The 12,439-nt window shown below is 41.6% G+C and overlaps 2 protein-coding genes across 2 annotated transcripts; one reads left to right on the top strand and one right to left on the bottom strand.

The window, feature by feature from the left end:
* Window positions 1–4,599: 4,599 nt before the first annotated feature.
* LOC115986210 lies at window positions 4,600–5,496 on the bottom strand. Its single transcript, XM_031109062.1, has one exon. It carries the CDS (start codon window positions 5,494–5,496, stop codon window positions 4,600–4,602), a length of 897 nt encoding a protein of 298 aa, XP_030964922.1.
* A 709-nt stretch (window positions 5,497–6,205) lies between these two features.
* LOC115986209 (organic cation/carnitine transporter 3-like) lies at window positions 6,206–7,768 on the top strand. The gene has a single exon (XM_031109061.1). It carries the CDS (start codon window positions 6,206–6,208, stop codon window positions 7,766–7,768), a length of 1,563 nt encoding a protein of 520 aa, XP_030964921.1.
* Window positions 7,769–12,439: the final 4,671 nt, after the last annotated feature.

Raw genomic sequence — 12,439 nt, 5'->3', positions numbered from 1 at the left:
CTGCCTGATAGTGCTAGCTAGGTAGTAAAATTCCGTAGCTGCGTGTATGGAGGAATAGATAATACTATGTTAGGATCGAGATTGATCCTTGAAAATCCGTCCATTACGAGCTAACCAAATATTCCAACAAGTCAAGGGGAAATATACATGCCAAGGAATTTGATGGGGCAGGATAACAATAGTCGTCATTGCATTGTACCGTGACCAGTCTTGCAACGACATTCGGAAGAAGTTCAGGGGCAAGATTCCTGGGGATTGTTGCCAGATCTCTTTCGTCCAGGGGTAGTCGCGTAAAATGTGGATGGTTGTTTCCGAGGTATGACACTGGGGACAATGAGTATTCACATGTGGACGCCCAAAAGCTAGGAATTGTTTAGTGGGCAATCGGTTGTGCATAGCCTTCCATAAGAAAATTTGAATCTTTTAGGGGCAGGTTTAAGCCCAAATCCAGTTCCATTGAGGTTTATTCCATGGTGCATGGTGTTGGTGAAAAAGAAATTTTGAGGTGGATTTTACCGAACAAGTACCATTGTTGTGGGGTCATAGGAAAGTATCTGTTAGTTGAGCATACTGTGGCACAGGAATACCTTGAATGAGGTTTTGAAGTTGGGTGGGAAGAGGGATATTGAGAGCCTCAAAAGACCATGTCTTGTTGGTCCACAGCGAATGGACCTGATAGTCTTCATCATGAAGGAGGAGGGGCCCCTCGATATAGCTATGAAGACAGCTGTGAGGGAGCCAAGGGTCCTTCCATAGGCGAATAGTTTGGCCATCTCCTACTATTCAACTCATGCCTTGTCGAAGCAACTTTGCTCCTAGTGAGAAAATGGTCCAAATATGCGACCCTCTTGAGTTACACGGGCTAGTAAACAAAGTTGACTGTGGAAAATATTTACCTTTGAGCACCTAGACCTATAGCATAGTGGGATTGGTATATAGGTGCCAAGCCTGATTCATGAGAATCGCATGGTTTCTATGCCAGGTGGATGGGATACCCAAATCTCCCGCCTCCTTGGGTAGCATGACAATCTCCTATTTGACTGTGTGGCAGCCTCTGTGACGTTCAGTATCCCCCCAAAGGAAGTTACAACTCATTTTGTCTATTTGGTGACTAATTTTTTGTGGAAGGAGCGTGATTTGCATGGCTTAGATCGGGATGGTAGTCACAGAGGCTTTGACGAGGGTGGCCCTGCCAGCCATCGATAGATATTTGACTTGCCAGCCTTTAATTCGCGATCAGATATTATCTGCTAAGTATTGGTAAGATTGTGCCGTGCGGCGGGAGGTGAATATAGGTGTGCCTAGGTAGGTACCAATGCGGTTAGTGGTGGGAATCCCAAATATTCCAGCCACTTGCTCTTTTATTCGCCTAGGGGTACTAGGGGAAAACCATAGTCTCCATTTGGTAACACTCATGAATTGGCCAGATGAATCACAAAATTTGTGTAGAATTTGGCATAAATTTTTGCAGTCCCTAGTCATGGCTTTTGTGAAGAGAAAGATATCAACGACGAAAAATAAATGCAAGAGGCGTACACTAGCCCTAAAATTTATAGGGTGAATGCATTTACTACGGACAGCCTCTTCCAATTGGAGAGACAACCGTTCCATACAAAGGATAAACAAATATGGAGACAGAGGGTCACCTTGTCTTACTCCCCGACTTGGCGCCACTTCCTGGAGAGGAGTCCCGTTCCATAGAATATGGAGCCGAGTTGAGGAGATCATATTCACTATAAGAGTTATGAAGGTTGGTGGCATGTGAAAGAATTCTAGGGTGTCCCAAATAAAAGGCCATTCTAACCGATCATAGGCTTTTTCAAGGTCCAATTTAAGAGCCATATATCCAGCTTGACCTTGCCTAGATTTTAATGTTCAAATCACTTCCTGGATGAGGATAATATTATCACTTGTTCGGCGACCTGGCACAAACCCAACTTGGCAGGGGTTAATAACCTCTACAATATAAGGTTTAAGTCGTTGCACAATGATTTGAGAAAGTAATTTATATAGGGTATTGCAAAGGCTAATTGGACGGAACTGGGTGATTAGTTCAGGATGAGCCACTTTTGGAATAAGTACCAGGTTTGTGAGGCCCTAGTTTGGAGGTATGGTAAGCTGTTCAAAAATTTCCTAAAGAACTTGAATTATACTCGGGCCCAAACTAGACCAATTTTGTTGGAAGAAAAGCTTATGATAGCCATCTGGCCCAGGTGCCTTTAGAGGAGGGAGTTCCCTAAGGTTTCTAACGATTTCCGCAGGAGAGGGAATACAGGCTAACGAGCGGGCATGAGTAAGAAAAGGACTACATTGACTACCCTGCCTCGTAGTCCTAGGTGTAGGGCGCATATGAGGAGACGTAGCCTGAAATAATTTTTTAAAAGTATTATTAATATGTTGGGTTAAGGGCTCTCCAGTCAGCGATAATCCTATGTCATCTTTTAAAGTAGTCACCCTTAAATGGCTCTGTCTTTGGATGGTTTTTAGGTGAAAGTACTTTGTATTGGCATCACCATAGTTTAGCCACAAGATTCAAGATTTGAGTTGCCAATATAAATATTCTTGATGGAGAATAGTGTTATATTCTTGAGCTAGTTGTTGCTCAAGAGAGTATAAAAAAGCCTAGTTAAGGCCAGTTGGAGGCCCCGAATCCTAGCTAAAATACGATTTTTGCGCTGGAATAAATTGTCAAAATGGTTAGTGTTCCAGGTGCGAATGTTATTGGTTAAGAAATCAAGGCGTCGGGGGAACCTAGACAAGGGGGAGGAAGCAGAAGGGAGTGTTTCGGAAGTTTTCCAGCTATCCTTCACAAGGGAAGAGAAGGTAGGATCAGTAAGCCACATTTGCTCAAACCTAAAAGGCTTGGAGGATTTTGGTGCTAAGGGGTCAGTGATAAGCATAATGGGACAGTGGTCAGATGTAACCCTAGGTAGGTGGTGGATTTTAGCAACAGGGAAGATCAGTGTCCAGTCAGCATTGCCCAACCCTCTATCCAACCATTCCTTAATATTGTTTTGCCATATCGGGCTTTTTGTAGTCCACGTAAAATGAGGACTGTGAAAGCCAAGATCCATGAAACCACACCTATCCATGCAATTTCTAAAAGCGGTTATACAATATCTATTAATAGGTAAGCCTCCCATTTTTTCATCATTTGAAAGCATATCATTAAAATCACCCAAGAGAACCCACAGTAAAGAAATAACTGTAGCTAGATTTTGCAAATATTCCCAAACCAATTTACGCTTAGTAAAATTAGATGAGGCATATATGGCAGTGAGTGAAAAAGTTACAGAGGGAGAGGATACCTTCACCAAAGCGTGGATGCTATATTTGCTATGAGTGATAATTTCGATCTAGAGGGAAGGGCTTTCATTCCATAGCAGCCAGATGCCTCCAGAGAAACCAATAGGATCCACTCGGTGAGAATGAGTGTACGGAAGTGTGTTAATCACAGCTTGAACCCTTGCTTCGGCAATGCGAGGCTCGATAATGATCAGAATATTAGGGTGATACCTACGATGGAGTTCATAGGCATGGTTTCGAAAAGTCTCACTATGACAGTTCCAAGCAATCATTTTCATTGGTGAAGTATTAGGATTGAGGTAGTCATTTGGGGCTCCCCCTATGATCGAGGTCCTTGCTGCAGATGGAGTGAGGCACTGATGCCTTGTTGTGGTGGTCTGGATGCGATACATTGGTGCCACTTCACCGAGCCTCGCCTAGTGCATGTCGAACACGACAAATGGAAGGCTTTGGTTTGAGAACATGATTATGTACAGGCTGGGTTCATCCTCTCTTAGTCCTATGATTATTTCACTGAGATCCAGGAAGAGGAAAATGGCTACAGGCAGTGGGTCGGGAGAGTCCACACTGGTTGAGCTCGCTTGATTGCTTCGCTGTCGTACTGGTGAAGCTCGAGAATGGCTTTCCGGGGCTTGATGTGGGTGCATCGACCGGCGCACTCGGACATGAGTCCATGGAGTATGGTAAGGAGTAGGTTGGGGTGTTGGTTTGCGCAACATGGGCAGACTTGGTGTCTGCGTTTCTTGATTCCATACCAGTGCAGTTCGTGGGTGAACCAATATTCAGACATATGTCGCCGTCTCGTCGTTGGAGCGGCCTAGAGAGAGGCTACTCCATATTTGTTCGAGGTTCGCCATCTCCTGGGCTTGGTCGTGGGGGAAAGATGAAGGTGTGTTCATGTTGGGAGTGGCAGGGAGAGGTGGGAGATTGTGGTGAGTCGGGGTGAGATGCAGGTCAGGGTCTGTCTGTGTGGGAGTCGTGGAGCTGTGGTTCGATGAGGGAGGCATTGTGCAAGAGTTGTTCTGGTTGTGTGGGGGCAGGTTGGGGTTTGTCTATGTAGGAGTCGTGGAGCTGTGGTCCGATGAGGGAGGCATTGTGCAAGAGTTGTTCTGGCTGTGTGGGGGCAAACTGGTTAGCAGCGTTGGTGTTCTCCACAAAATGCATGGTTTGATAGGATGGTGCATTCTGTGCAGTACGGGGATAGGTGTTCATGCAAGTTGGTTGCATGCAGTCCGTGTCCACCTCACGTGGCTAAAGTAAAAGCTAGGATTTACCGTTTAATGCCACCTTATCTCAGTGAAATCCAACTGGCTGTGTCAACCCCTCAAGTGGCTGTCCCTTCGCTGAACCAACATACGGATTGCGCAGCACATGGACCTGAGGTGAAGTGGGTGGGACACGTGGTTTTACTGGGGTATGTGCATCACGTTGGTGCTGCATACCACATGGCGAAGTCTCGGAAGGTGGCCTTCGAAGAGGGGTCATGGTTGGAGTTTCAGTGAGGCCCTCGAAGCAGTGAGCTTTGCGGTGGCCAATTCGTCCACACGGGTAGCAAAGCAGGGGAAGGTTTTCGTAGACAATGTCTTGCCAAAAGGAGACAATTTTAACTCGTTTCGGTAGCGGTTTAGTCATGTTTATTTGGACACATAGCCGAGCATATCTCCCTCGAATGGCGGCACTAGTTATGGCGTCCACCTTTAGAAGTTTTCCTAGTTTATGGTCCACATGTTTGAGAAACTCGGTATGATAGTATTCTATAGGCAATTGTTCCAAACGGATCCAAATTGCCGTAGTTGAAATTTTGGCTATGTGCGGGTGGAAATTTGCTTCCCATGCCTGCACGTGTAGGTATTGGTCGCCCACAAACCATGGTCCATCCATGAGCGCATGGTGGTAGTCCTTTGTCTCTTCAAAACGCATAATAAAAAAGCCATATCCAATATCAATGAAATGAGTCATACCTGAGGGTCGCCAAATACTCGCTAACCTGGTTTGGAGTGCCCGATATCTGAGAGGTCTTCCCATGAGTTTGAGGATGATGCTCGTTTGCCATGGCCCAGCAAGTTTACGCTTCATTTCTAGAGTCACCTGTATTTCCCAGTCCTCTGTGTTCAAATCCTTGTTATTGCTGTGGTGGAGTTCAGCGTTGTGTGTCTTCTTCAACGGTACATGCATGGGATTCCATGTCATCGATATCATCTTCTTCTCCTAAGTCGCAGCTCAAATCCGGCATGCAGATATCCCAAGTCATCTCAGCATATGTTTTCTTTTAAAACATCAGCGTCGTGAAGCAATTCCGGAGTGGTCATGTTATCTTTTTAGTAGCTGGCTAATTTCAGTTTTTGTTTTTAGATTATTTTAATCATCTAATATAAATTTTCATTTTCAGAATGTCTTATGCTGTTATGCATGTGGCTCTTTCAAATTCGTTTGTTGCTTCAGAGAAATTTGTGTTCTATGTTCTTTGAATCTAGTGAATATCCACTTTAAAGATCTTGTCATAATTCATTAATGATATAATTTATGTTGTAATGCTTTGTTTCTGTTCTCATAAATATCTACTTGATCAAAGACCCTAACGACAAAATTTTATTAAATGGCACAAGGACAAGAAAAATAAATGTAAAATGGTCAATAGAATCAGACATGCGCATCTCCAGCTATAGCTGCGTCATTATCCTAAGACTATTAGATCCAGCCAGAATTAAAAAACAGTAGTTCTTTTTATGAACAAATGAAATATTTTCATGAGGTTAATATTAAATGTGATATTTGACCTGGCACACACTGTTACCCTGTTAGACTCTCTCCTAGCCTAAAACAACTATAAAATCCATTGTTATTCATTCACATTCCTCTCACACTACCAACTCTTGCCTTCTCATAAACATATTTGTAAATGGCAGATTCAACACCACTTCGCTCCCAACCCAACTCTGTCAAGTCAGAAAGCAGCCCTCCACCTTTAGAGAAACACCATCCATCTCTTGATTCCACCATTGAAAGGTGTATAGGAGATTTTGGATGGGCCCAATTCCTCCAAGCACTACTTGTATCTATTGCATGGATATTTGATGCACAACAAACATTCATTAGTGTCTTCACTGATGCACACCCGGTATGGCACTGTACTTCTAATCAACTTGATTGTAACTCAGTCTCCAATATTTGCAATCTTCCGAAGAATTCATGGGCATGGGATTTTCCTGCCTATACTTCAATCATATCAGAATGGAACTTAGAGTGTGCTGCTTCCATTATCACTGGCTTGCCTGCATCTTCTTTCTTCTTGGGTTGCCTAGTGGGTGGACTTGTTCTTGCTACACTTGCTGATTCCTCACTTGGTCGCAAAAACATGCTCTTTCTCTCATGCCTAACTATGTCTCTATCTTCTTTGCTTACTGTCTTCTCCACCAACATTTGGGTTTACTCGGCTTTAAGATTGGTTTGTGGGTTTTCCCGTGCAACAATTGGAACATCTGCCCTTGTGTTAACAATTGAGCTTGTGGGAAAAAGGTGGCGAGGCCAAGTGGGTGTGACAGGATTCTTTTGTTCCACAATTGGGTTCTTATCACTACCAGCTATAGCTTATTTGAATAGAATTTCATCTTGGAGATCTCTTTATTTGTGGACTTCTATCCCAGGAATCTTGTATTCTTTGTTGGTTCACTTCTTTGTTCATGAGTCACCCAGATGGCTACTTGTGCGTGGACGTAAAGCAGAAGCGGTGGCCACGTTGAAAAGCATTGCACCACCTAGCCATAGTTGGAGCTTTTCTGAGGTTTCGTTTGAGCAAGAAATGTCGAATAATGGGAATGTTTACTCAACTATAAAGATGTTGGTGCAGAAAAGATGGGCTTTCCGAAGGTTGTTACTGGTTATGGTGATAGGTTTTGGGATTGGAATGGTGTACTATGGCATGCCATTAGGCCTAGGAAACTTGTCATTCAATCTCTACTTCAGTGTCACATTAAATGCCTTATCTGAGATACCATCTTCAATGTTCATTATCTTGTTTATAGGTAAGTTGAACAGAAAACTTTCTGTGCTTGCTTTCACTACCCTTAGTGGGATTTTCAGTATTATGTGTGCTTTAAAAGGTGAGGTGTGGACAAGATTGCAGATTGGACTTGAGTTAATATCCTTCTTCAGTGCTTGTACTGCTTTCGGTATATTACTCATATTCACAATAGAATTGTTCCCTACTTGTGTGAGGAACTCAGCTACTTCGTTGGTGAGACAAGCAATTGTGTTTGGTGGTGTGTTTAGTCCGATGCTAGTGGCTGCAGAGAGAAGAGATGGAATTTCATCCTATGTGGTATTTGGGTTGGTGATAGGGTGTTGTGGGCTATTTGCAGCATGTTTGCCAGAGACAAGAGGTAGAGCACTTTTTGATACAATGGATGAGGAAGAACACAAAGAAAAATCAGCTTGCAATGGTGTAGGTGATGTCTTGGTTTAATTAATTAGCTTTTGGTTTGCTCAAATTATGTGAAAATAATTGTAGGTTGTGTGTAGTGCTTGGTCAAAAAAACAACATTTATCTTTCATAAGATTGATTTGGTTGGTTATTTTTGTTTTTGTTTTTTATTTTTATTTTAGTGTAAGTGGATTCCGCCAGATTTTAATCATATAAAAAGGGATAGGATGCCTCCTTTCATTTTCACTTTAAAAGAAGAGAATTAATTTGAGGTTAAGATTTTCTTTTCAATATATAACAATGTAGAAATTGTTAAGGTATTAAAATTTTAATTGATGTGATACACGTTTAAATTTTTTTATATCTAATCTGAACTATATAAGAAATGAATCCATACAAATGATCATTTTCCCTCTGTTTGATGGCTTATTGGTTTATAAATAAGATACAAAATGACTTTAAACAAATAATTTGATTTTTAGCGTATAAGTCAATTTATATGTTTCTTCTAAAAAAAAAAGAGTCAATTTATTATCCTTTAGTTATTTTCTTCCTCTTCTTTTTAGTAAAAAAAGTTATAAAAATATCCCATAAAAAAGTTATAAAAATACTACTAACTCCCAAATCATACAATAGTATAGTGATTATAAGGGTTTTATCAATGACATGACACGCATTTATTGGTTGGAAAATTTGGTCGCTTGTTATTTATCGAGAAATTAATAATTTTTTGTATAAGTGAGAAATCAAAGAAGTTCCTAAAAACACAGTAAGAAATAACATTTGAAACTAACAAAACTATGGGTTTGTTTTTTGGCTAAGTGTAACACTATAACCATGTGTTGCTAAGTTATATATATATTTACGCACGTGCGTGAGTAGTTGGAACGGAATATAATACATAATTAAAAAGATTTGCTTAAAGTTTAAACAACAAAACCATGGTTGGCGGTTGGCTGAAAACTAGCTAGAAACAAATTTGCTGCCGTGGTCTTCGAACTCAATTAAATAAATAATTTTGAGATGTTGCTTAGAGAAGACATGCAATTAGTTGGATGAGCACTTAAATAATACCATGCTAATATTATCTTAACGATGGAGAATGGTACATCCATTCCCAGTTCACACTTTCTAAAGTAAGCTTTTCATATCACTGATATAGTATATTATCTTATACTTGCTTTGCATGTACTTGGACAATTAATGCTAAAGGATTAAAGTGACGACTGACATTGACGACTGACATAAAGGATTAAAGTGACGACTGACATTGACGACTGACATAAAGGATTAAAGTGACGACTGACAAGCACTCCCAAATATTAGGAGTGCTAGCAATATATAATTTATTTTAATTGGATTACTTTGATCCAAAGACAAGTTGGTTAAGAAGAGTAAATATATTTAAAAAATAAAAAAGGAATAGTGTTCACACATATTTTTTAAACTGAAATGGTAAGCTGAAAAAAATTTTAAACTAAAATCGATATCTGAAAGCACTATTTCAAAATTGAAATCATGTTTTCGGATCATATGTTTTAGTTTAAAAAATGAGTATATAATAGGATGTGTGTGACAATTTTTATTCTTTAAAGAATGTAAGGTATTAAGTACACTTTTATGAGGAAAGAAAAAATTGTTCATACAGGATGATAGAAATTGTTGGCTGCATCTGTAAATGAGGCTGTCTTTGTCATTGCTAGGTTGGGTCTTATTTTTCATTGGAAGTTTTAATAAATTAGTAATAGACATTTGGAATAAACGTTATTGGTCAAAGGATAAACTATGATTGATTAGGAATAGACAATGTGAAGGTTCAGGGATAACTATCCTCTTTGTGCACATATATATATATATATATATATATATATATTAGGATACAGTAGTGTTTTAAATTTATGGTATTTACTCAATGATAATTTCTCTTTATGATACGGTCAAGCATATTACAATATATATACTTTAGTTTTTTCAACATATTTCAATAAGGCACCAATAACCCAACACCACTCCACTCTATTGCCATCTATACACAAGATTATTTATTGTTCTAAGTTGTCTAATAAATTTGATGCTGCTAAATTTTATGTCCATTGTAGGATGTATTTAATTTTTTAAGCCAAAAAATAAAGATGAAATAAATATCCTTATTTAATAGTTTAATAAAGAAAAATTCAAAATCACCTACCAAATCTGTCCCTTCTCCTAATTTGGCTGATGACAAAAATATGGATCCCATAGTAACTTCATCCCTCCACATCAGCCCACTTTCTTTTTCTCTCATATCAACCAAACTAAGAAAAATTATGGATTCCATAAAAACTTCATGCTTTCTCTCCTTTTTCTTTCCATCAAACAGAGTGTAAAGGGTCTTAAAGAAAACATTGCTTGTTTTGTTTCTTCTTTTTAGACACCGTTTTAAAAAGATTTAGAAACAGACACAGTCGTGTTAGATAAAAATTAATTAAGAAACCTCTATAGATAAATTATGTTCTGAGATGATTTTATGAGATATGTGGGGATCATTCGGTTGATAGGCCCATAGGATTCAGAATTGGTTGAGGATTGTTGGGCCAGTGGCCCATCCGAGGCCGTGTACCCGTCCGAGGACGCCATGCTCCTCGGCAGTTTGCGTCCGAGGACGATCGCGTCCGAGGACGATCAGGACGTGGTCTCACCGCGATCAGATCTCAGAAGTAGGTCATCTCAAAGGATAGAGTAGCCGACTAAAGATGAAAGAGATAAGGCAAACAAATATCTGAAACTATAGCTGCCTCCGCATTAATGACCTCTCAACCAACTCTCTGGCCGCATTAATGTGGAGGTGATACCTGAGCAGTAGGGAAGCAGCCTTACAGCTGCCCATAGGAAGTTCCAGGAGGTGCCAGATGGGACAGAAAGAAATCCCCCGGACACAATCTACACGTGTTCGGCGAGGATGGATCGCGAAGGGGAGTATATAAACTAAAAGAAGAACATGAAGACGGGGATCGAGGAAAAAGAAGAACACACAAAAAACTGGAGAGAAAGAAGTAAGAGAAAAGAGGGAGAGTTGCACTAGGGACTTAAGAAAAAAGGTTCATTGTACCAACGAAAAGGAAGGTAAACCTTGTATGGGCTTGAGAGAAAATCTTGGAGGTAGATACCACAGTTAACCTAGTTCTTTACACCCACGCTCTACAAATCATATTGTCTGGGCCTTTTACGTACGAACCCAATACTGTTTAGATTCGTCACCAAATTGTGTCCCTACAATTGGCGCCGTCTGTGGGAAGAGCTTGTGTTATCTTGTACAACCTCCGATACAACGTTTTCGATGGAAGGAATGGAACTGCCTCACCCCGCAGCGGGGCTGCATCAGGGTGATATCAGCCCGCATCAGGCGAAGTCAAGGGGCTCTCAGCATGGTGGTCCTCGAAAAAGTCCCGAACGGAGGGAAGTCCAAGAGGGGAGCATACATACTACTCATACCACGAGAACCCGTACACGCGGGAAGAGCCACGTTTCCCACGTGAAGCATGATGGGGATCTGCAACGTGAAATTGCGGACTTGAAAAGAGAGTTACGCCATGCACGAAGGGACTAGCTATAGGCGGAGATCGAGAACTCCGCAGAGTGAGACTTTCTCCTACGAAGGGGAGCGTCGCCATAGGCGTAGGCATAAAAGTCCAACTAGTAGGGGCTTGGGAAACGATGCCATGAACAAAGCCTTGAGTCAAATTTCCAGGTCACCCTTTACAAGAAGCATAGATGATGCTACCCATCCTCGGCGGTTCAATCAACCTACGTTCTCTCTGTATGATGGCCATTCGGATCCGGTGGAACATGTAAGCTATTACAGCCAGAAGATGGCTATTCATTCCAGGGATGATGCCCTGATGTGCAAGATTTTTCCGTCGAGCTTGGGTCCGACGACGATGAGGTGGTTCAATGGCTTAAGGGCCAACTCTATTGGATCTTTCAAAGCACTGACCCAGGCTTTTGGTGCTCGTTTTATTACATGCAGCAGGACACCTTTGCCGCTGGGGTCCTTGTTGACCTTGTCTATGCGAGAGGGCGAGACTCTCAAGAGTTATTCGGATAGGTACTGGGAGATGTTCAACGAAATAGGAGGGAAGAATGACGATGTGGCCATAACTACTTTCAAAGCCGGCCTCCCAGCTGATCACGACTTGAGGAAATCCTTGACGGGTAAACCTGTTACCAGTGTGCGCCAACTGATGGACAGAATAGAGAAGTACAAAAGGATAGAGGAGGATCAGCTTCAGGGGAAAGGAAAGGCCAAGATGATCCCTCAGGAGAGGAGGGATTTCAGGTCGGATCGTTATAATAACAACCGACCAAGGAGGGACTTTGTTGGCCAGTTGGCCTGGGCAGACGCCCAGGTCGTTAATGCGGTATTTCGGGAGCCTGTTCAGCAGGTTTTGGAGAAGATAAAGGACGAGCCATTTTTCAAATGGCCTAACAGGATGGCAGGAGAGCCTACAAAACGCAACCCGAGTTTGTATTGCCATTACCATCAGGACCATGGACACACGACAGACAACTGCAGAAATTTATGGGACCATTTGGAGCAGTTGGTTCGGGAAGGAAAATTAAGGCAGCTCTTGCATCACTCCAGTGGAAGGCCGAACCAAGCAGGTTCCGAGGTGCGTGGGGATGCTTCATCAAGGCTCCCTCGGGGTACAATCAACGTCATCTTTGCGGCCCCAG

This window comes from Quercus lobata, chromosome 4 (genome assembly GCF_001633185.2).
Source record: "Quercus lobata isolate SW786 chromosome 4, ValleyOak3.0 Primary Assembly, whole genome shotgun sequence".
Taxonomy (NCBI): domain Eukaryota; kingdom Viridiplantae; phylum Streptophyta; class Magnoliopsida; order Fagales; family Fagaceae; genus Quercus; species Quercus lobata.
The sequence above is the reverse complement of the archived record's forward strand: the minus strand, read 5'-3'. Positions and strand labels throughout refer to the sequence as shown.